This window comes from Panicum virgatum, chromosome 7K (genome assembly GCF_016808335.1).
Source record: "Panicum virgatum strain AP13 chromosome 7K, P.virgatum_v5, whole genome shotgun sequence".
Classification (NCBI taxonomy): Eukaryota; Viridiplantae; Streptophyta; class Magnoliopsida; order Poales; family Poaceae; genus Panicum; species Panicum virgatum.
The window spans coordinates 510,058-534,325 of NC_053142.1; the positions used below are offsets into that span (position 1 = coordinate 510,058).

At 44.7% G+C, this 24,268-nt stretch overlaps 1 protein-coding gene, 2 long non-coding RNA genes and 1 pseudogene across 3 annotated transcripts; 1 reads left to right on the top strand and 3 right to left on the bottom strand.

Annotated features, from left to right (window-relative positions):
- Window positions 1-7,167: 7,167 nt before the first annotated feature.
- Window positions 7,168-8,558, bottom strand: LOC120639483. Its single transcript, XR_005661439.1, has 3 exons — window positions 8,505-8,558; window positions 8,353-8,418; window positions 7,168-7,278 (listed from the first exon to the last, which is right to left on the bottom strand). It is a non-coding gene; the product is annotated as an uncharacterized LOC120639483 (long non-coding RNA).
- Window positions 8,559-10,976: 2,418 nt separating this feature from the next.
- On the top strand, window positions 10,977-11,758 carry LOC120639484. The gene is made up of 2 exons (XR_005661440.1): window positions 10,977-11,034; window positions 11,501-11,758. It is a non-coding gene; the product is annotated as an uncharacterized LOC120639484 (long non-coding RNA).
- Window positions 11,759-12,336: 578 nt separating this feature from the next.
- On the bottom strand, window positions 12,337-16,691 carry LOC120639479 (annotated as a pseudogene).
- Window positions 16,692-21,798: 5,107 nt separating this feature from the next.
- Window positions 21,799-24,062, bottom strand: LOC120642949 (probable WRKY transcription factor 62). The gene is made up of 3 exons (XM_039919509.1): window positions 23,743-24,062; window positions 23,233-23,607; window positions 21,799-22,012 (listed from the first exon to the last, which is right to left on the bottom strand). The coding sequence occupies exons 1-3, from the start codon at window positions 24,060-24,062 to the stop codon at window positions 21,799-21,801; spliced, it is 909 nt and encodes a 302-aa protein (XP_039775443.1).
- Between the last annotated feature and the right edge of the window lie 206 nt (window positions 24,063-24,268).

The following is a 24,268-nucleotide window of genomic DNA, read 5'->3' on the forward strand; positions in this document are numbered from 1 at the left end:
CCATACTGGTTTACGACATCGCGGTTGAGACATATTGCCCCTAGAGAGTCAGGAGACAGTTTGGGCAGCGCCAGGAGTTTCCGGTGCCCACCACGTTGGAGCGTGTCAGTCGCCAGGACCATAAGTAATTATGAATGAACTTGGCTCATACATTCGTGTCGAATCTAACGATTCTCCGTGGTCCAGTTTTGTAGGTTGTCAAGGAGTGGCTTGTCGTGCTCTGATGATTGGCTCACCAAAATGCAGCCGTGGGTGGACCAATGAGAACATGCAGACGAGCACTTGATCCATCCAACAGGACCACACACAGACAGCTCCTTTAGTGCTGCATCCCTAACAAACAATTACAGTCATAACTTATAACAACATAGTTGAGCATGAGCTCACCAAGGATGCATGACATGGTATGCCCCTAACAGAGCCCAAAAAAAAACATTTGGACTTTGGGATTTTCTAACAAAGCAAGGTAATCAAGAGCAACTTCAAAGGAAGCTGAACGAACTCACCAGGTAGCAAAGCAAGCAGCAGGTAGCCACCAAGCAGAGGGATTGATTGAGCTGATTAGAGCCACCGAGTGGAGGGGACGGCGCGATAAAGAAAGATGCAAGTTCTCGAGTAGCAGAGCAAGTTACTACGGCGAGTTTACGCTGGCGATTAAGATATTGTAGTGGCAAAAAGGCAATGGAGGGTATGTGAATGCGATGGAAAGGGGCGGGATCTCTCCTATGAAAGGGACACTGATGCTGGTGCGAACAAGCGAGGAAGGTAGCAGCACACCCTTGTTTAGGGACAGTGAGCTGCATTGACCATTTCTGAATTGGGTGACCAATTCTTTCCTCCACCTGCTTCCGCTGCTTGTCCGGAAAGGGGAGGAAGAGACAAAATCCCAATCCCCCCAACCATCCCAGCATCGACCGCTCCCAGCAGCACTAAATGCAATGCGCACACATTGACCTGACAGCGGCGGATTGGGCCTGGGGTTGGTGTTGGTGTTGAACAGATTAGGATTGCTTTGCTCCCCTCCTGTGTATCCTTCTCCTCTCGCTCTCCATCCATCTTTCTCCTGTCCTCCTGACCTCAGCACGCTGAATTTCGCTGCCTGTTGAATGGGCCAAACCAATCCGTGCGGAGGAAAAAATCAAAAGGAAGACGGCGACTCGAACAGCACGTGGAGGCCAAGCCATCCTCATCCTCGCTCGGAATTGGAGCTCCTGACATGCCATTACCGCCGCCGCACGACGCCCTGAGCTCCCGGCTCCCCCTCTCCTCCCCTGACGACGCCGTCGACGACGAAGACAAGGGGGAAAGACAGACTTTGGGTCACTTCTGTCAGGTGGTCCCGTCCCTAAATAAGAAGAGCGGAAAATCTAAAATATTGCAAATGTTTCAAAATACTAGCATAGATGCACATACGATATGCACGTGTGACACACATATAATTTAAGAAACTAATTAGATTTAAACCATATTGTGCAAGAAGAAATAATTTAGAAATATCTAGTATATATCGTATATATAGGAATATTTAATGGTGTTGACCGTTGGGATTGGAGAGAGTCCTGGTGCAGGCGGTTATGAGCGAGGAGAGTCCGAGTTCTTCCATGTACGCGGATGGCAAGAGTGAAGAGAGTGGCGGGTGGATAAGCGAGGAATTGGTGAGAAAAATAATTAGTTTTTGGTAGAAACGCTGGCTAACTTCTAATTTTTTTAACTTCTAATTTTTTTTATATGTCTACACCCCTTTTCACTTTAATTCATCCTGATAGGTGGGTCTAGCGTGAGGGATAAGGTGGATCCGAATCAGGTGAGGAACGTTTTCAATTATTTTCGATCTTTATAGTATAGATAGATAGATGGATTCAGATGATTTATGTCGCCTCTTGGCTAACTTGAAGCTCATTTTCGAGTATTTCATTGATTTTGAAAATTGGACGCTTCAGGGCTATCAAATAAAACGAAAAAGAATAAAAAAGCCTAGAGGTACCAAATATAAAAGGTGGTTGAAACATATGATTTGGTGCCTGGTCATCACTACAGCAATCCTAACAATTTTCGGCGGCCAAAAACCACCGTAAATAGCAATTTCTCGCCGAAAATAAGTAATTTTTGGCGGCTTTTCTTATTTTCGGCGATGCACGACTGTCGTCCGAAAAGTGCCGAAAATAAGCTTATTTTCGGCGGTATACCGCCGCAAATTAATTAATTTTCTGCGGCCATGTTCAGCCGCCGAAAGTAAAATAATTTCGGCGGCTAAAGTCCAGCTGCTGAAATTAACAAATTTTCGACAGACACAAAAAACAGCCAAAAATTAGTAATCACTAATTTTCTACGGCCTTCTCAGGTCAATTTTCGGTGGCCTGATCCAGGCCGCCCAAAATTAATTTGGTTAATTTTCGACGGCCTATCCCATGCCACTGAAAATTATTACGACCAGGGGCTAAAATTTTCCTCAAATTTCATTTTAATTCTAAATTTTCATACAAAATACATATACAATCCATTTACATCCATAATATATCACATGCATTCACATATCTATTCCACTTAAGGATGGCAGTCGGACCCACGGGTGCCCGCACCCATGGGTCTCACACCCATTGGGTGCAGGTGCGGATGAGAAAATGCACCTGTGGGTCTGCACCCACCCGCATCTATACTGTGGTGGTTGCGGGTGCGGGTATGGATTTAGACCCATGGGTGACCCATGGGCCCCGTAATTTCCAGCAATTAGGTGGCCTAGCAGCACATAGCCCACTTGAATAAGTAGAAACATGTAATAAAATAAAAAACTAATTGCATAGTTTACTTGTAAATTACGTGATGAATCTAATGAGTCTAATTAGACTATGATTAGACACTAAATTGATACATTAACTGCTACAGTGATCATATGCTAATGACAGATTAATTAGTCTTAATAAATTCATCTCCAAATTTACAAATAAGTTTTGTAATTAATCCATGTTTAATATTTTAAATGTGAATTTCAAAAAGATTACGACTTTCCCCTTATTTAGTTGGTTGCATAAGACTATGCGCAGCGGTTCACTCGACCGTTCCCTCTCCCCTGAATAGCGGCTACAGACACCCCCTACCTCCCGCAGCGCCTCCCCCGACAGCTTCCCCTATCGCAGCGTCGTCTTCTTTCTCCAGCTAGATCGAGCGCGCAGCTACCCTCATCGCGCGCCTGGCCGTTACCTTCGCGCTCCCACGCTGAAGTCTCCCTCGCCCGCCGCGGCCGCCGCAGCCGATCCACTTTCTCTCCTCTCTGCTTCTTCCTCCTTTTTCTCCTCTCCTGCATCTCCGCCCCTTCGTGCTCCCTTCCCCGCCTTGCGCGCATGCAAGCGACGCTGCGCCGCCGCGGCCGCCATGGCCGGGTCGAACCATGTGGCCGAGTCTCCCGAACCCAGAACCCTAGCGGGGACAAGTCACGCGCCGGCCATGGGCAGGGGCAAGAAGGCCAAGCGCTGCGCCGCCATGGCCGACACCGACGCTGACGAGACCATGCCTTCCGCCTACGGGGAGCTAGAGTAGGCTCCACCCCCGGATCCCGCGGCCAATAGGGACGAGGCACCACCGGCTCCGGCTCCGGCCGTGCCCAATGAGACGGCTGCGGCGGCGGGCGGTGCCAATGGGGCGGTGCGGGACGGCGGCACTCGAGGCGCGGCTCGGCGAGGTGAAGGCCGACGCCGCGGCGGTCGCGGCGGAGGAGCGCGGGGTGCTGCGCGCGGCGCTCGCGGCGCCGCTCCGGGCCGCGGAGGAGGAGCGCGCGGCGCTAGGGGCACGCCTCGTGGCGGCGCGGGAGGTGCTCGGGCGCGGGCCGAGCCCGCGGCGCAGCTGCAGGCGGCGGGCGTGGAGGTGGGGGCGCTCTCGGAGCGGCTCGGCGCCAAGGACGCCGAGGCGGCGGCCGCGGCCGAGAAGGCCGCCGGATTGGTGGCTGCCGTCGTCGGATTGGAGGCGGAGCGCTCCGAGCTGCGCGCGGAGAGGGGCCGATTGGAGGAGCAGTTGGAGGCGGCGAGGGCGGCGGCTTGCGCTGTCCAGGCCCAGAAGGTGGAGGTGGAATCAAGCTTCAACGAGTTCAAGAGGAACGCAGAGGAAGCAAAGCAGGGGATGGAGGAGAAGCTCCAGGAGATACTGAAGGAATTGGAGGCTCTGCAATCCAGGAAGGCGGAAATGGAGGCGGAGGTCGGTTCTTTGGAGGTGGAGCTCTCGGCGGCCATTGCTAGGAACAGCGAGTTGGAGTCAGCTGTCGATGAAATGAAGATGGAGATCCAGCTGCAAGGAAGGCGGTGGAGAAGCTCCAAGCCGAGGTTGCAGAGGCGGGTGAGAAGCACAACTCGGCAGTCGCTGAAGTATTTAGGCTCTGGAGTGAGATTGGCAAGGTGGTGAAGGCGAATGAGGCTGCTGCAGCGGTGCATGATATTGAGAAGAAAAGGTTGCAGTCTGAATTGTAGGTTCTCAAGGGGAAGGTTGGCCGGATGCTTCTTTGTACACGATCCATGCTAAAGATGCTGGGGTTGGAGAGTTGAGGGATGAATTGAAGAAGCTCCACGGTTCCATGGCTGATCTGCGTACTCTCTGCAGTGATCTTGAGGGGAAGTCTTCCTCCCTGCAAGATGAGAGGGATTCAGTTCTGAATGCACTCGAAAAGCAGAAAACCGAGGCAGACGAGCTGAGGTTGACTCTTAGGGAGCTTCATGTCTGTAATGGTGTGTATATATATGTAGAGGTGCATGTGTGATTGCACTGAATAGACATGAGTCTGTGTATATACAAGTCAGTTTCTTATTTGATTGCACAGAATAGAGGTGCACCTGTGTGTGTGTGTGTGTGTAGTGACATCCCTTTTATTTGGTTAAATCATAATCTGCATGTTTATTTCATTGAGGAAGAAATTTCTTCAAATACATGAAATTTTGCAACTGAACCCAACTTGCTTGGGAAAAAAGGCTATGTTGTTGTTGTTGTTGTTGTTGTTGTTGTTGTTGTAATGTGTGCTTGTTATCTCCTGAAAGCTTGGCTGTGTATTCAACTGAGTGGTGCTTGGCTGCAAAAAAAAATTCCAGCGACTGGTGCTTGGCTGCAAAATTTTTTTTCCAGTGAGTGCTGCTTGGCTGCAAAAATTTTGGCAACTGAATGTGTGCTTGGCATCTCCTGAAAGCTTGGCTGTGTATTCAAGTGAGTGGTGCTTGACTGCAAAAAAAATTTACAGTGAGTGCTGCTTGGCTGCAAAAATTTTGGCAACTGAATGTGTGCTTCGCATCTCCTGATAGCTTGTGCTTTGTATGTTGTATGCGTGTGTGCGTCCCAGCAAAGCTAGGTTCTGTTCAATTGGAGTGTCCAGGGGGCATGTGTGTAGATGTTACTGACATAGCTTGTGCTTGTTGGATCATATGTCTCCTCCTTTTATCAGTGCTTGACAAGGTAGTTTGATCATGTGCTACTTCTCTAGGTTACTGCATCTCCAGGTAGTTGGATCATCTTGTGCCGCCCTATATCAATATCGATCAAATTATAGCAGATAAGTATGCTGATGCTTGATTACAAAAGGTGCAACTGTCGTGAGCACATCAGTCAGCGATCGGCCTCACTCCGAAAGAGATACAAATTATTATTAGGATAAACTCGGCAACCTTATTGCAGTGAAAAAACAGTGCCACAATTCACAGCTGTATGTACGTACTGATAAACTCATCAGTATAGTGGCTGGAGCTAGAAAACAAACCATAATCAGATCGGAAGTTGCTGCCTAATATTGTCACAAGTTTCTCACAACAAGTATCTCACAGCATTTTACATTGTTCAATAATAAACAACTATCCTAAGCAAATGCGAAAAATACAAGCCGAAGTAGAGGTTTCGGTTAATTGCTGCTGCTGCGACCTCCACGGTTGAATCTTTTCTCCAGTATCTCCCTCTGTAGGTTGATGAAGTACTCACGTGCGACCTCTGAGCAAGTGTTGAGATCATCCTTCATCATAATAGATGCTTCCCACTGATCCCTCGCGAAATTGTAATGCTTTTCCTGTAACTCAAGCTGTCTCTCCTGCACAGTGATGAATGTTGATGCTTGATTTCTCTGTTCTTGGCCATCTTCTCAAACAACTCCAGGCAGGCAAAGGTCGATGATGCTGAGCCGCCTTGGCTGCGCCTTTTCTTTGCTACATCCCTCCCAATGGGCCTAGGTATCTCATCTGCACTTCGGATGGTCTGGCATCATCACGCATAAAGTCACCTTGGCTAGCAGCAGCAGCTGCACCAGCAGCATCTCCCGAATTAGCTTCTTCACCTGCAGCAGGAACGTGACACTTGCTCTGCAATCGTCCTCCCACTTGCTCGTGTTCCTCAGAATTTCCCAACAAAATTGAACCTGTGTTAATTGCATCATCCTACTGCAATCCGGTGTTATCAAGTACATAAGTATCTTGTCAAACTCACTACTTTCAGCAAAATCAGCAACAACTTTAGGGGTTGCCCTAGCCTTTATGTATATTTTTTGTGTAAGATCATTATCCACAGTCTACATCAAAGGGCACAAGACATGATTAGTGAAAAAACTAGAAAAGTTCCATGTAATTTGGCAAAGTACAGTAAGATTCATGCAATCAATAATCCAGTTCACTGCACTCCAACTTGTCTTCTGCCAACCAATTTTCCAGAAGATTCTTTTTGTTCTGATTGACGACGAGTGGAGATAGCTCAAGGGACTCGAAGGCATTGAGCTTCCCAGAGTTAGCAGTGTGCCGAAGTACTGCAAGAGCAGGGGCATTTGCCCTGCTTGCCCAGGAACCCTCTACAATTTTAACAAAAATAACAAAAATTCAGTCAAACGAAGGAACCTAGACTCCAAGGTGATTAACTATATGCGTTTAAATTAATCCTGATAGCAGGAGGCATATGAGAAATTAACTATAGTACTTTTCTACAGTGTCTAAAAAGTCTGAGGAATGACCGGTAAGCACTAAAGGTTTCTCTTCCGCAATACACAGAAAACTTAACAACTTTAGTCAAAAAAATCCCATGAATTTATCAAGATCCTAGCACAGTAGTTATTTCACCAAATTAACTATGACTTATGAAAATGTCCAAAGGTGACACCTGTTGAAAGGAGGTGCACAAACCTCAATAGCTTCATCGTACACAAAAGAACCAGAAACTCACCTGAAATTTCGCTACGGTCTCAGGCGTCCTCAGCAGGCCCTAGGGAGATTCCGCAGCCAGCTCTGCTACTTCCTTGTATTTTGTCTGTGCAAACAATTCCTGAAATCTTTGGACAACCTGCAATACAATTAAGAATTTCATGAAAACCATACAACCTTGACAATATAGGTAACTTCAACTACACAGTCTACAACTTCTATAAACATTGCAAAACATCAATACTTGCATGAATGCAAGGATAATGGCTCAATAAGTCTGAGAACTGAGAAATGGAATATGTATGAAAAGTAGTTTCTTTGACAAGCGCATGAATGTCTACATGTTATTTTGAAGCTATTTTTTCCCAGATGCACCTTTCATTTACAAAGGCAAATTTGGATTTTAAAAGGTCAACCTTCATAAAATATGAACTAGTTAAATGATATGCATGCTTAGTATATCAAAGTTGTATGAATGCATTCATATTTCATTCAGATATCTTCTAATACACCATTAGTTTTGTAGCGATTGATGATACATTGTAAGAGATTGGTAGTCAAGTACATCGCAAAAGACTTTCAAATCCTAATACACATAGTAGAAACGAATGAAGCAGTACAGAAGTCAGTTATGTGTGCAATTTAAATCTCTGGACACATCAGTGAAGCTTTGGCAAAAAGAATTCTGTACATGCATATAGCTCTTCGAAATCACTGAAGTACAAGCAACATAAGCACCTGTGGGGCAATGACAGTGATAGAAAATCCCCTAAAACAACAAGCTATAGGTGGAAACCAGCTGGTGCCATATGATCAAGTATGTGGTCTTCCCAACATAAACACATTTGGGACTGAAAGATATGAAATGAATTGATGAAGCAAACATTTTGACAAGATATGCCATTCAAATAGATTACATCTAGTTGCTCCTTTTTGCATTGCTGTACATAACTCTATTTCTTTTCTTTTTCTTTTTTCTCTGTTTCTTTTCTTTTTCTTTTCTTTTAATGATGTACATAGCTCTGTTTCCATTTTTCCATATTAGTTTGCTAATCAATAGGGACTTGCCCCTCCTGGTTTCTCAAGAAATTTTGGGTTGTACAGTTTGCTAATCCATATTAGTTTCCTCTTGAGCAAATGAGCATCAAAACAGCCAAGAAAGCATGGCCAACAAAATAGCATCCACATAAGTCATCTCAGTAATGGAGCTTACCAAATTCTCAGCACCAGGAAGATTAGCCCTCTTGGCAAGATTTACCACGAGCTCAAGGTTGTTTAACTGTATACCAAAATTGTGTTAAAACTTCAAAGAAGTATCTGATACATAGATAAGAAAGGGGAGTCCAGAAGTACAGAAGATCATACTTGACCGCTGACAAAAGGCACAACATTTGCATCATTAACTGTGGCATGCAAAACCTGCCCTCTTTCTTTTGATGGCATAAAATCCACCAGTTGAGGAAGATTCTGCTGTCAAGAATATAGGGTCTGGACTGATTCTATTTCGGTAAACTGCTGCAGCAGTTTCCAAGTCATATACAAACAAAAGCCCAAGCTTCGTAATTAACTAGCAAGAAATTTACACAAAGGTACTAATCGTACAAACATAGTAGATTAGTAGGTTTCAATAAATTACACAACATTGTTGTTCAAAGTACACAAACATAATAGTCCATCATAGTCCATTAGCACACACACCACAAAACATCCTCACAACCAACTAGAGTTCAATAATCCATCAGGACTCAGGCTCTATCCTCTATCAACACCCACAAGTAGAAGCTTTGTTGTGTAATATTGATATTGGCGACACTTGGGATCACACATAGGTGAATAACGTCCATAATCCTAGCTGGATGTGGACTTAAGTAGTGCCCAAGTTCCTCCCGTGGTCGCCCATCCAGACCAGCCTGATATAAGTACACCTTGAGCAAGAAACTTGGAAGATCAGGTTTAGCCTCAGCATCACCGAGCCAAATGAAGTATAGGCCTGTTTCTGTAATGAAGAAAACAAAGTATTCCTCTTGACCCTCTAAAACAATGCCCGTTACACAACGGATCAAGGAAATATCTTGTTTGTAACTTCATAAGGTATATTCTCATTAAAAAACCCATGATGGTCTATCAGATGAGAGACCAGCGTATTCCAGAAAAATGGCTTCTGTCTACAAATAGCCATCGGACACATGAGTTCCCTGAGATTGCAAGACCGGGTATGTTTCATGTAGTTAGCTGGAGTTAAGTTTGCACCACAGCGATAAGGGCAATCAATCACACCGGCCATGATTCTGCTGTCCAGGCCAACTACTCGGAAGCAGGGATGAGATGTGATAATGGAGTGCGCTCTTGAGCATGAATAGCACAGTAGCTGGCCACATGCTTCATCCAAAGACCCTGCGGTCAATGTGCACTAACGAAACAACAAAACGAAAGGAAAATAAAAATAATGCTCCGATAATAAAGTTGCAACCATCGACATCAGAAGAATGATTGAAACCTGGTAAGCTCCGTCAAGAAGACGGGGCTGTCGGCAACTACTGCAAGAAAGGTTCTGGCGCATAAACATCTTCCGGATCCGCGCAGCAACCAGAGAACGTAGGTCTGCAAGAAAAAAAACCGACCAAAAGGATGAATCGATAGGAGAAGCATCAAGGTCAGAGGAAGGGAGAAGAACAGGAGAAGCTTGCTGACGTGGAGGATGAGAAAGCTCGCCGGTACGGTCGCGGAGGACGAGGAGATGAAGTTGCTGCAGGATCCGTCGCGGAGGAGATGCGCCGGAGGATGCGGCTGTCCCCGAGGAGCTGGTGCTCGCGCTGGGCTTGGGGAGGAGGATGCGCCGAGCGAGGGCGAGCGGATGAGAGAGCGGCGGCGGCTCGCGCTGGGCTTGGGGAGGAGGATGCGCCGAGCGAGGGCGATCGGAGAAGAGAGCGGCGGCGGCTCGCGCTGGGCTTGGGGAGGAGGATGCGCCGAGCGAGGGCGAGCGGAGGAGAGAGCGGCGGCGGCTCGCGCTAGGCTTGGGGAGGAGGATGCGCCGAGCGAGGGCGAGCGGAGGAGAGAGCGGCGGCGGATGGATGCGGACTGCCGAGAAGTCGGGGAGAGAGGCGACAACGGCTCTGTAAAATTTACGGATGAGCAGCCGGCCAGCTATCAACAGAAGGGTATGCAAGGGCCCACGTTCTCTTTTTTTTTTAAAAAAACCCAAAAACAACAGCTGAGCTCCACGGATGGCTAAAAAAATCTTCTTCAACGGCCCGTCCTCAACCAACCTAAAATCAAGAGTTTCAATGATTCCTACTGTTTCACGTGCCCCTTTCACATCAATGGAGTGTTGGGTATGCTTTTATCACAATGGAGTAATTAATTCAAAGAACAGGCAGATTTTGCCCTCTAAATCAATTCCATCTTCCATATCAAAATCTTCTCCAACAATGCTTCCTGTACCATATCTTTTCGTACCTGTCGACGGGTGCGACATGGTGGTACGCAAGTACCCAAGAAAGTAAGAGTAGAATACTGAAGAGCGTAGGGACCGGTGCTCGCTAACAAGCAGAATGGTAGCGACTCAAGCACAAAGCACACGGAGGTTTAGAGAGGTTTAGACCACCAGAGTGTAGCACTAGGGCTGAAAACGGTAGGAAACAATCGGACTAGAATTCGTTCAGATGGAAAGGGTGTTTAATTTGTAAACACAAATCTATCTACAATTCTAAGCTGTAGCCTTAGCCGCTGCTACGCAGTGCCTATCATTGTTATGAGAAATATAATTTCCTCCTCTCCACCCAACAACAGAGTTTCTCCACGTCAAGCCTGGAAAAGGTGCTGCTTTTGCAGGACAAAAATGCGCAATTATGTCACTGGCAATACAGTTGAGAAAACCTTTCGAGCTGGAAGTACGGTAATCTGGCCTCTATAACTCACATCTTCCTAATCTTGCCACAGTTTAGCAGTTCTTCTGTTTTCCCCTCAGTTCTCTGTGTTGGTAGTACATCTTTTGTTTTTCCTTGGAGAAAAAAAAACTTCTGCTACATGCTTTAGCTTAGTTAACAGGACTCTTGCATTTTCTTATTTTCTGTAATTTCTGGAATTAAACATGCTGTATCTTTGTCCTACCGCAGATTTCTTTTGCTTCACCAATCCATGTTTTATGCTCATTGTTTCTTCCTCAAAGCTCTTCAGTCATGCAACAACTAGTAGTCACTTCTTCATGAAAACTTACAGCTACAAGAACCATCCCTTTCAAAGGAAACCAAGCAATTTACATACAAGGATGGCTCCCAGTTCGTGTTCAAAGGAAACCAAGCAATTTACATACAAGGATGGCATCCCAGTAACCAGAATCGTATTGTTACTGTATTTCGTAGGAGGAACAAAGCCTGCAACCCTAGAAACTGGAGCTGTTGTCACGGTGCCCTCTTTTGTGAACGTAGGCGATGATATCCTAGTTGATTCAAGAACCGGACAGTATATGAACAGAGCATAGAGGATTAAAGAGGATTTTGGATTTGAAGAGAGTACTAGTTTTTTGTTCGGCCATTTGTCCCATTCACATGTACGAATGCTCTGCATCTTTTGTCCCTGGGAAATTTACATTTCCGGTGCATGTGGATCCTGCTGCGAAACATTAAACCTTTCAGCTCATAATCTCACATCTCAAACTCCTCTGATTGCAACTGATTAACTGTGACCCAAGAACATGAGTACAGACTACAGACTACAGAGCACCTTTGCGGCTATGCCTACCAATGATTTTTGTTATATTTCATGATAAAAGATGCATCCTGACCAACAAGAAGTCAACAACTCCACTTCCGTATCCACTAAAATTGTGTCGTCACTGAGGCAACAACCTTTAGATCGAGGATTTCAGTATCAGAAACTGAAATCCAATTGAGCGGCGTAGCGTACAACTGAATAAGCAATTAGCACCAGCTCTATCAATCTCATATTTCAATTCACCTGTTCCAAGATCAATGCTAATAAATACACAACATCAGTATGTGATCCAAGAACGCTTTAGAATTCAATTAACCAGTCGAAGCTAACTATGTGATCCCAGAACGCTTTGGAATTCAGTTAACCAGTCGAAGCTAACTTTCTCAGTTACTGATTCGGCTCAAACATATGTTTTACAGGGAAGCAAAGCGTCTTTCTATTAGACACAATCACACAGATAAGAGTCTAGTCCCATCCCCTTACAAATACACGCAATTTCTCATTCACTGGATGCCAGGCGGAGTTTTCTGTTTGTTGGCACTCGTATCCCTCTACCACTGACCACAAACATGACTAAACACCAGTCATTCACATCTACCATCTCCTTTATTGGTACTGAAACAGGAGATGGCAATTATTACTAAACAAAATAATAAAACACGTCTACAACCTAAGCTCAATTTACAGGAGGATCTCGCTTTGCGTGTGAGACATAAAGATCGTTATGGTTATGCACATGTAGCTTGAGTGGATATAAGCTGGATCATTTCTCGGTTTCCTCTCATAGTCTTCATCCTCCTCACATCTCAATATGATGAGAATGACTATGAACATCTCCTTGGTTGTCCAGGGGCATGTATTGAGCCATGATGGCACGGATCTCTGAGTCCATATTCCTTTGTTAGTTACAGGCAATGCAAAAATAGAATCAGATCCTAGAGTCAACAAAAGGTAATGAACATAGAAATATCAACAGATGAAATCCGCTCATGTCTTACCCGGATCCTGTACTTGTACACTGCATATCCTGCAACTCTTGCCGCCACTACGCCAAAGAAGATAACCCACAAGAAGCCCCAGCCTATTTCTGTTGCTCCATTTTTACCTGAGTATAGCAATTGCGGAAACAGTATCACTTAGTGTCAAGTTCATGTCTAGATTCAGCATTTGGTGCTACTTTGAGCTTCCAAACTATCAGTAATCGGAGTAAATATAAAAAATTATGATTCATGTGCCTCAAATAGGTGAATTAGCCAGCAACTTCTGCTAATTTATGGCCTTAAGTCTCACTAGTAAACTAATTCAACATAAATACGAGTTAGTAATAAAATGGAAGTGTAGATGTTTGGGGGCCTACTTATGCATGTATCATGCTCCTTCATGTAAAGCAATCCTCCACTGCAGCCGCACTCATAGCTTCCCCATGTGTTCTTGCATTTGCATTCTTTGCACTGACATGCAGTCCTTTCCTTGCATTCATCAATGTCTGTCGCAAAATTTTTCACATCAGCATCAAATGAAAAGTGGGAACAGTTCAATAGCAAAACCAATTCTGAAGTGCATATTCAAATTTATCCATTACAGCAGAAGCTGACAAGGACATGCAAACATTTCTAAAAGGACCAAAGGAAATGAACCTTACCTTCACATTTGTGTTTACCATCACCCTTGAACCCATCTGGGCATTTACAGCCCTCATCCTGCAGAATGCAGACATCACAACTAAAATTTAAGAGTCTGCAAGCATTGTTTTTAATCAAAAACAGAACAGGACCCTACTGATAATATGGCAGTTTTAAGGACAGTAGAAAAGTCATTTGACACTTACAGTGCAGGCAGAGTATGTCCGCCCATCCCTGATGTCTTTCCAACACCCTCCATTGTTAATTTCACATCGCCCAGAACCGGAAGCTACAATTACAAAAGCACATGTTGCAATTCAGAAAGTTCTAGTGCCAACTATTGATCTTCAGCAATCTTACTATGTTATTGTTAACAAATAAGAAAAAGAAAATGCCAAAAGATGAATCCTAATGCCTTGCCGCATACCTTCACAATGAGTATAGCCATCACCAACGAATTTTACTCCCTTCACAACTAGACACTCACAAACTCTTCCACGGAAAGTATTCTGCATATTCATCGAATAATTATTATATACATATATTAAACACTTAAAACAGAACAAACTGGAAATCCAAATTTTCAAGAGAAACCTAACACTACAGGAGGTACCTTGCATGCAGTGATGTTAGCAGCCTTATCTTGCCAACAACCACCATTGTTCTCGAGGCACTCATTTGTTTGTATATCTAAGGTTATAAAAAAATACATAAGAGCATACTACATGCAAGTTACACTTGGTGAAGTGCAAGCATCATAAATGCAGTAAAAATGGAAAAACTAGGGAAATCAATGCACCAACCTTCACTCAAGCAAACAGCTGGCTCAGTAGTTTCCCGAAAACTAGCACAAAGTGCTTTAAGAATTGCTCCTTTGTCAAGCTTCCCTGAGAAACATAGACATCAGGTAAGTTCATCTGGAAATCTCAACACAACAGGGGCAAAGCCAGCCGAGAACGCCGCCTGGGTCAGCTTCATTGCACGCCGGGGTCGGCTTCATTGTGGAACAATGTGAAACAGTGTTTTACCACTGATTTTGCAAAAAATCATCGGGGTCGGCGGACCCTAACGCCTAGCTGCAGCTTTGCCCGTGCACACTTTTTATCATAATTTACAAGATAGAATAGCACATACCTCTATATTGTCTATTGTTGATTACAAGAGTTGGTAAGATGGTGACATCACCACGAGAGTTCTTGCCAATCTATACAACGTGGTGGATGGTGATGTATTCAGATTAACAATAGGATGAACAGAAAAGATCACGTGTTCACAGTGAAGTACTAACCTGTGCATCTTGTTCGGCTTTCAAAAGAGGGTTTTCTTCATCAACATCTGGATCACCAATACATTTATCTATTGCTTTATGATCAAGGCCTGTGAATTATAAAGAGGTTCAGTACAAATACTGCAGCTTGCCACAGAACATAGCGAAACAGAAGCAAATACAAAACATACCAAGTGACTTGATAACTCCATCAGCGCACTCCTTTGTGTACTTCTTTTCCTTCATTGGGCACCGAATCGTAAAATCAATAACATAGTCCCACCCTAACCAAGGCTTCTTGTGCTCCTTAGCAACCTTAAACACACAAACTTGGCGCAAATTCTGGACCACCACATCTTTCCCATCATATCCATTGTTAAAATCCTGTTCTGGATCAGGTGCACAGTATCTACCATGATTGATGCACTGGGATTTGCACTGCTTGCTCAGAATGAAGGCCTCTGGGCAATACCAGGTTATATAATGAGGAGTGAACTGTGTGCAGCCTTTCTTCTCAAGTACCTGCGCTACCCCTTTGAAGCTCTTGACAAAATCAATCTGGCTGTCACATTTTGGGCCACATTCATCATTACTGTTGGTCCAAAACTCATACTCAACACGCTCATCAGGATGGGGCAGAGCCTCCCTCCAATCCAAATTCACATTGATCATATCACCATTATCAATTGCCTTCTTGAGCCTATCCCCAAAGCTATTGGTTATTAGTGCTGAAGGGATAGTGATGTTCTCTAAATAATTTGCCCTCCCACTTTCTTAGGGGTGTCCATTGTAATTAGAGGTTCATCCTTGTCGTCAGCAACAAGGATTGCTGCTGCTCCTGCATTCTGTGCATTCCATGCCTTCTTTATGAAGTAGCAATCTGAGTGCAAGAAAATCCATATTATGCAATCCATTATGCATTTAACTAAGCAGATATAGTGCAACATCTTAGAACAGACAAAAAAGAGTGTTATATAAACAACACATTGGTTGAAAGTAAAATCAATGTAGCATCACGGAGAATTGACAGGACAGTGACATAAATACTGCATAATGCTGGAGTAGTGGACTGTGAATTAAGTTCCCTTGCTATGCATATCAAGTCATGGTTTGGCGGTAGTATACTTTTATACAACTGGGTCAATGAGTATTAAACTTAATCACATCATCATATGACAACATGATCTAATCTTCTAGTACCCACCAAACCAGAGACCACACGACTAAAAAAAGAATTGCCCACCTGACGTCAATCTTTCAACATCAGTAGATCCACTCAAACTAGCTGCCATGTCTTGTAAAGCGTACTAGGTAACAGGGACTAACTAAGTAACTATCCAATCCAACGGAATGGGGCAGAAAGTAAAATCGTAAGTCCACACGCAGATGACATAACAAAGACCAAGTGGTCCTACCACAGTGGCAAGGAGAAGAAGCAATCTTGTAATTTTGCTCACCTCCCCTGTCTACAAGCAGGAAAGTGGGGAACGCTCCCGGCTTGGCCTTGTAGGAGATGTCGAAATCGTCGAAGCTCTTGCAGGCCTTCTTGTTGGCCTTGGGGTAGGCGACGAAGCCGACCATGGTGCCGCCATACTGGGGGACGCCGAAGTTGCCAATGGTGCACTCGTACGTGCCCTTGAGGTCATCCGGCGCCGTCACCTTGAGGCTGTTCTTCTCCACCAGAACCTCCCGTGGCAGCAGCCCAGCAGGAACGCTGCCCACACCAGCAACTGCAGCATCCCGCCGGCGGATCGGAACCCCATGCTCCGATCCACGGCCGCACTTTGCAATTGGGATAAGATCAATCTTTGCGGCTGTGCGGGCAAAAAAAGCATCGAAAATGGTGGCGTAGAGAGGAAAGATTGGGTTTTTGACGGCCGCGGGAAGGGCGTTGAAGCGAGTTCTACACTTCTCGGATGAAGGCAAGGGGTTGGAGTGGGAGAGATTTTTCGTATCAGGGTCTCAGGGGTGTTTTCCTATTGTGGGGAGGAGAAAGAGGGAGAGAGGCTCGAAGGAGACGGAAGGACGCGGTGTGTAGAAGCCAACCAGAAGAACACGTGACCACCAGACCCAAACCATCAAGTTAACATGTGTTTTTTTCCTCACATTTGCATCTTCAAAGAAAAGAGACAAAAACATAACATTAGATAATCAAAGCTCAAATGGCATGCGACTGGAAAATTCGAAATTATAACCTTGAATGATACTCTGTAAGCATGAGATTAGAAACAACGAATTTGTAATTTTTTCCTTTTCACGAGACACAAGAAAGCAAATTGTGCTTTGAGTAAAACAATACTATAGCCTTTGTCTCCGTACCTTTTAATTGCACATATGCTTATGCAAACTCTTAAGAAATAATTGGTGCCACGTGTTATACTTGGGCCGTATTAAAAGCAGTGAGGCCTAGTAGGCGCATTTCTTGGGCCCTTCCTTCAATCGAAATAAGCCAATTGACCTGTTTGATCCCAAGTTTACCAGGCCCAAATTATAGGTACAGAACATGTTGGGTCGATGCCTCTTCTGTGTTGGGAAAACTTAAATTGACAGACGTCCTGATTCAATTTCATGCCAATTATCCCTTTTCATGTTTTGTCATGGGAAAAATAATTTGTTCTTTTTGTAGCTGATTCTTAGGTCCGGTTTGGTATGGCTCCAGCTCGGCGGTTGCTGCAGGAGCTGCATCAAACGGGGTGCTCCATCCGCAGCTCCGATAGCACCGTATTGGGAGAGCTGGAGCTCTTTTTAGAGGTACTCCACCAAAACCATAAAACGTGGCTCCAACTGCTCCGGCTCCGGCTCCGCTTGCTGGAGGAGCCTTCCCAAACACCCTATGCTACTTTTCTTTATTTCTTCGGAGAGAGTGAGAGTGAAAATAAATATACAAAATTATCCTTTAATTACATGCTAATTTCTCAGCACATGATGAGAAACCAAAAAGGGAATAGTTGATTCGTACTTTTACATGAATTTTATCTCGTGTTGGCACGTGCGTATGTCTTGAAAACTGATAATTTGTTTCTCTGTTGTGCAAGTGTTAGGTGTACTGCACAATGATCGTTTAATATAATACAGAACATGGTGGTAGGGCCTAGCAAGTATATTGTTCTTCGACCTGCATTACTAGCTACCTTGGCCAATATTTGCATTGTATCATAAAAATAACTGAACAATCAACTTTCCACTTCGTGGTGTATAAAAAAAAACTGCATGACTCAATTTCTCATATGTCATTCCGGAAATGGGTTTAGCTACTTTCGCTCTGTTCGGCCGGCTGCGGCTGGTGGCTAGTACTGATTTGCTGTAAGAGAAAAGTATTGTTGGCTAGCTGGTGGCTGATGCTGATTTGGTGTGAGAGAAAAATACTGTTGCTGGTTGATAGCACAACAGAGCGTTTGCCATATGAGAAACTAAACAGTGATGATGTAATAATATATTGTCCTTTTTTGTAGTGTGGATGACTACTGGAAGCAACATGGGTTTGGATAGTCCAATGACTGACGCTAGCTAATTGCATTCCATTTGCATATTCAGTGTGAAACACTAAAACTAAACTATACGGCTGCATCGTCAGAAATTGAAGGACCCGTGCATCGATATATTTGCCACGCTTCTGTCCACACGCGTCCTAGCTTATTGTGTGGTTAATTTACCGTTAGTCAAAATCTTTAATTGCTTCTTTAATATTAGCAGGTTATACATGAATTCGACATGTATTAATGGTACAAATAAAATTGTTTGGGAATATTTGAATATGTAGGTACAAAATTCCCGAGAAAAAAGTACAATAATCCACAAACATCAGCACGCTAGAATTTGAACTATGCATATTTGGGCACTTCAAATGAAAATTTTATCAGCTAAAAGTTGTAGATTTGGTTTTATACTATTAACTTTCTTTGTCTCGATTTGTTCGGTATGCAGAAATCATGAAAAGTTGAAGTATGTTCTTATACTTGGAAGCATGAGATTTTAAATGCAAATTAAGTGTGATCCTGGAGTATATCTAAGGAAGATTTGGAGTGTTTGAAGTGCTTTGCACTTAATTTTAGGTTTGGCCTGTTTGAACTGGCTCAGCTAGCCTTGCAGAGCTCATTTCTGACCTAGAACAGCCTGGCTGGCCCACTTTTGATTCGGACATGCAAGTTGCAGCATTTCTGCAATTTTAACATCAGGAGTGATGCTTAGCTTTGACATCAAATGGTGTTTGTCATGCTTACGCGCGGTCAAAGGTGCAACTCCAATCAGAGGCTTCGCGGATCCTTCACTAGATTTGCTCTCTTGGCCCTTTTCCTCCTTTTGTTTTATTACAGTTTGAATATATCGTTTGTCCTTCCATAATTTGTTCATTATTATTTATACTAGTAGTCTAGAAGGATCATCACCAGTCAGCACTTGTTTTCCACACGCGATACACACCACTTTTGTTCTGCGTTGCGGTACACACATATGAGTACTTCGGTTATCTTTGTAGCACGCAGCAATAATTCCTTTACTCATATTATCTAAAAAACTAAGGTATATATGTACTAGTAGTTTTTTTTCCTTGTAAGATTTTAGCTAACTAATAGTTGTGAGGAACCGCCCAATTTAACACCATTTTAGGCAAACCGCCGGCCGTCACCCATAAGATGAGAGCTAACACGTGCTCGCCCAAGAGCGTGCCCCGTGTTAACCCACATCTAAGGGTTTGAGCAACCGACACGTCATCCACCCAAAATGGCATTAAACCTGGTAGTCCCGGTATGTGCTCCACCGCATTCCCAAGATCATGCACACATATCTCACAAGGATACATTACCAACGAACCACAAGAGCAATTTTAAACATAAAAAGGAGTACAATAACTTAATTATTACAAATTCAACATAGGAAGGTTCAAATCTGAAATTAAAAGGTCTCACATCCTTACAACATTGTATAAGAGAGTGGCATAAAAAGTGCATGAAAAGTAAAGTTTAATGTATCATCATGCTCTCTCAAGAACTACTACGCAGCGGATAACATCAATAAAACCACAACACACAAAAGCATCTCGCTCCAAAAGCATCATCGCAACACAAACACCTACTCCTCTTCCGCACCGGGGTCGGCGGGATAGAAGTGACCAAAAACTACCTCCGGCTCACCTGCACTTGGTTTATATAGCAACATGAGTACAAAGGTACTCGCAAGTCTTACACAAATAAATAAGCAAGGATTATGCAATGGCTCAAAATGAGGCTTTAAGGTTAAGTTATTATTGCGCAAGCATGAGCTCTCTACACTACCATCTAGCTCCTAGCACAATTAATTAACCTTGCCCATCCCGCAAACAAATTTTAGTTATTGCAAGAAGACAATTAAATAACTGGGTAAGTAACTTGATCCATAACCCACTATAACCGAAACTTTGTACGAAGAATTCGTTGGACAAGAGCTTGCTCATAACCGAGAGCGTGACAATTCGAATTGATTTAAAACTTTATAAGGGTGTACTCTTTTTACCCACACAACACAAGGACCATGCGACTCACCCAACCGATCACGTAGGGTAAGGGGGTACTAGTGTCAACCGTTCCCAAAAAGGCTCAAACTTTGAACATCACGCCTAGCTTGCACGGAGAGTTACCTAGGTCAACCGGAGACATCCCTAAGCCTCTCTACATAGCACCCATGGCCACGTAGATAGGACCGTGCATCAAAGACCAAGTCTAGAAGGTAGTCGGCTCATCCTTTCCATTAGTTCGGATATGTGGTAGCACGTTACAAATTTGTCAAAACCGAGGTCATCCACGGACGGTCCTTAAACGACTCAAGCGGACTATGCCTACGAGACACCTTTCTCTAGGCCCTATCCTTCCGCTCAAATCCCGAGACCATACTCCCAACAACCGTCATCCGAAACCAACAAGTGCCAAATCAAGGATCGTCATAAGCGTGTGATGACTGTAAGACCATATTCTCCTATCAAGTGATATAAGACTCTATGCGCGGCTAAGCATCTAACAAATTAAATAATTCAATTAACTACGAGTGTCAAGGATGAGGATAAACAATTCCCAAGGAAAGGCAATGAATAAAATTAGGTACAAAAATGCAATACTTAACATAATAGTCATAACCCACAATTACCCAAATGAGATAACTAAAGGTAACAATTTAAATAGGTACAAGGAAGGATGCATAGTTGCTTTCCTTGGTTTTCTTCGGGTTCGACCTCGAACTCGAGTTTGGCAACCACGGTGGGTTCGATGGGTTCGCTCTCCGACGGCTCGGTCACTATAATGCATGAATGATCGGATGCATTAGAATGATGCTATGATTTATGCAAGAGTGATATGACATGAAAAGAGGATGGCATGACATGCAAGGATGTGCAGACGCAACACATGAAATGATAGGCAATTTTATCGTATAACTAACAGGGAAGCTTGGGTAAGAATTATAAAACTCTAACTACACCACAAGCATAAAATATGGATTAAATACATCAAACAGAGGGCATTGGAAGGAACTCATGAAAGTTGGATTTGCAGCAAAAGCATTTTCCAAAAATTACTTATGATAAACCCAAGTTTTAGCTACCTTGTACAAGATAAATCAGAAAAAAGCATGTAAACTTAACTAAACAAATCTAAGAAAATTACCCCATGTACCAGACATGAAAACCAAGCTAACAAAACTGGTTTCACTAACTTACCATTTTCTAGCAGAAAGTTATACATTAACAAGTTTTCAGGAAAGGAAAAGGAAATCATCTTAAAACCCTAATATACTTTAGAGAATTTTTTTGCCAAGTGGTACTACTGGAAAGAGCATTTTACCAGGAACCTAGCAAAATTAATTTTCGCATTTTCGAGTAGTACACAATTAGTTTAGTATTTAAGTCTCTTTTGCATCATTAAAGCGTAGATAAATATAAAGAAAAGTAACATCACGAAACTATTTTTCCTGAGAAGATCTAAACAAGGGAAACAAAACAAAATAAGTTTCACAATTTTCCGAAGTTCCTACAATTTTCTACATATTTTACAAGTTTGCAGACAAACTAAACATCACAAAACACCTAAAAACGCTAGATCCACCCGAGCTGGCCAGCCCCGAGGCTGACAGACGGGGCCCGCGGGCAGGCGGCCCAGCCCAACCAGGTCAAGGCAAGGCCGAGGCTTTGACCAGGTGGGTGCGCGGCGCACACGCGCTCGTGCACGGCGCGGCCGGTGCGCTTGCGCGGCGCGACACGGCGGCGACGGCAGTCGGCGTCGAGCTGGACAAGGAGGATGGGGGCTGGGCTAGCACGCGCACAGGGTGGTCCAAAGCACGGCGAGTCTCACTGGCAGCTTGGATGGCGGAGGACAGAGGCGCAGGGGCGGCACGACGACGTTGGGCGGCAGGGGATGAGGTGGATTGCCGGCGGCCCTGCCCGGCGGGCAAGAGGGGCGGGTGAGTGCTCAAATAGGAAGAGGGAGGCGTGGAGAAGATTCCCATGCAAGGGATTAGAGCACGGCGCACCAGCAAGGGTGAATCGACGGTGGCAGCCGAGCTCGGGAAGAGGCGGCAATGGAGGAAAAAGGGGGCTAGGGTTTGGGGATGAAGGGGCCGGCCGGGTTTTAGAGGCGAGCGGGCGCCGTGGCGGTCCGAGGTCTGGGCCGCACTGGCCACTCGGCAGTTGCCACGGTGGCGCCGCCGCCCCGGTTGCCCAACTGACGCGCGGGTAGGCGGGTGAGGAAGAAAGAGGTGGCTGACAGGTGGGCCCGGGGAGCGTAATCAACGGGTGAAGTTTGGAAATTTAAAAACGAGATGATCCCGGGCTCCAAAAATCATGGGAAAAATTTCTGGAAAGATATAAAATCACCAAGATCACGATGCAACAAGAATCACTCAAAAATATTTTGTAGATTGGTTGCAACAAAAAGAACAAAAGGGTTATTTTTGAACATTGCAAGAATTTTGTGGCTCGGCTCAAAGGTTATAAAATCCGGAAAAAAACATTTTAAATTCAACATTTGAAATCTAGTATTTGAATAAAATTTTTAGGGGCCAAGTTGCATAGCAAAATTTGAACTTCCTTCACAAGCACACATTCAAACAATTCAAATTTGAACCTTTAAAACAATCATGCAGATGCAAACCATGCTCCATTATGCTTTGATGATGCTCATTATGATGTTAATTACATGTTAATCACATTTTTAACATTTGGGTCGTGACAATAGTCCTTGAAGCTTTCACACAGGAGGAAAAGCTCCAGATCGGGGAGAAAGTCTTGTCCAGGTGATGCTGCCATCATGTCTGCTCCTCCTGCGGAATAATAATATCCATCGCAGGAGTCGCTGGAGATGCATGAACTTGTGGTCGATGGCGTATGGAGGCCATGATAATCTGTTGCGGTACCGCAGGGCAGCTGCATACCGCCGATAGGAAATGATGGCTGATCATGTTGGCACGACGACGGCAGCGTTCGATCGAAAGCAAGGGCGGAAGAGGAGGCCTCGACAAGAGGAGGCAGCACCAGCACCGGTGGTTCTTGCTTTTGACAACATTATTCATCATCACGGCAGCATTATTTGGAGGATGAGGATTGATGATCTCTCTGTCGCTGCTCTTGCTGGCAGCCGTGGTGGTTGTGCAGATGTTGCAGGTGTGCTTGTTGTTGTAGGTGACCTGGAACACGGGAGGGTCGCTGCTGTCCTTCTGCTGGACGTGCTTTGTGGCGAGGCAGCCAGTGTCATCCTTGTAGGTGCACCTGAAGTAGCTCCTTGTGAAGCTGGTGCCGTTGATCTTCTTCTCGCCGTATTTTCTCCACTCGTAGCCGTCCTCGTAAGGCACGGTGGTCAAGCCTGCCCATGATGAGGTTTTCCCTGCTGCTGCTTCTTCCATTGTTGTTCTGAAATGCATAGTAGTCGTTGGAACGAATCAATTAGTAATTGCAGAAGGAAATTAAGGATAATTAAAGAAGGTTAAACATGCATGTATGGCAACACTCGATATATAGATGGCTTTGTTAACTCGTACTACTAACCTTCTTCTCTTGCCTCTTCTGGCCGCGCTCGTTGTTATTGCTTCCGGATAGCAGGGAGCTGCTCCGCCATGGCTGGGCGGCTCAGCTTTGATGCTTGGTGTCGCTGGAGCAGCAGAAGATTGCTGGTGCTGCTGCTTCATGACGGAGAGGGCGACGTTGAGTGCCCGCAGCGCCTCGCTGTGGGTCTGGGCCAGCTGCTGGGTGGCGGTCGACGGCGGCAGCGAGGAGCAGTGGCGGAGGAGGAAGGGCTGCTGGATCTTGATGCGCTCGTACACCTGCGCCACCTCCTCCACCGCGCACTCACGATCACAACAATCCATTAGTTGTGCTCCTGATGGTGGCCGCAGCTATCTAGCTCTCCTCTGCAGGATAATAGAGATGTGTGTTTGTGCCTTTGTGGTGTGGTAAGCAAGCGATCGATACAGAGATCGCTCGACCCCTGCGTGCTATATATATGTATTAGCTCTATTAGATACCATGGGTATGTAATAAGGTATTCCATATCCGAGCCAACCCCTGAACCCGA

Excerpts from the sequence above, each read along its gene's own strand:
- LOC120642949 (XM_039919509.1), bottom strand. The coding sequence starts at position 24,062 with ATGGATTGTTGTGATCGTGAGTGCGCGGTGGAGGAGGTGGCGCAGGTG. Across the intron at positions 23,608-23,742 it reads AGAAGAGGCAAGAGAAGAAG|AACAACAATGGAAGAAGCAG; the intron begins GTTAGTAGTACG and ends TATGCATTTCAG. Across the intron at positions 22,013-23,232 it reads AGCAAGAACCACCGGTGCTG|CCCAGCCCCCATCCTCCTTG; the intron begins GTGCTGCCTCCT and ends TGCGCGTGCTAG.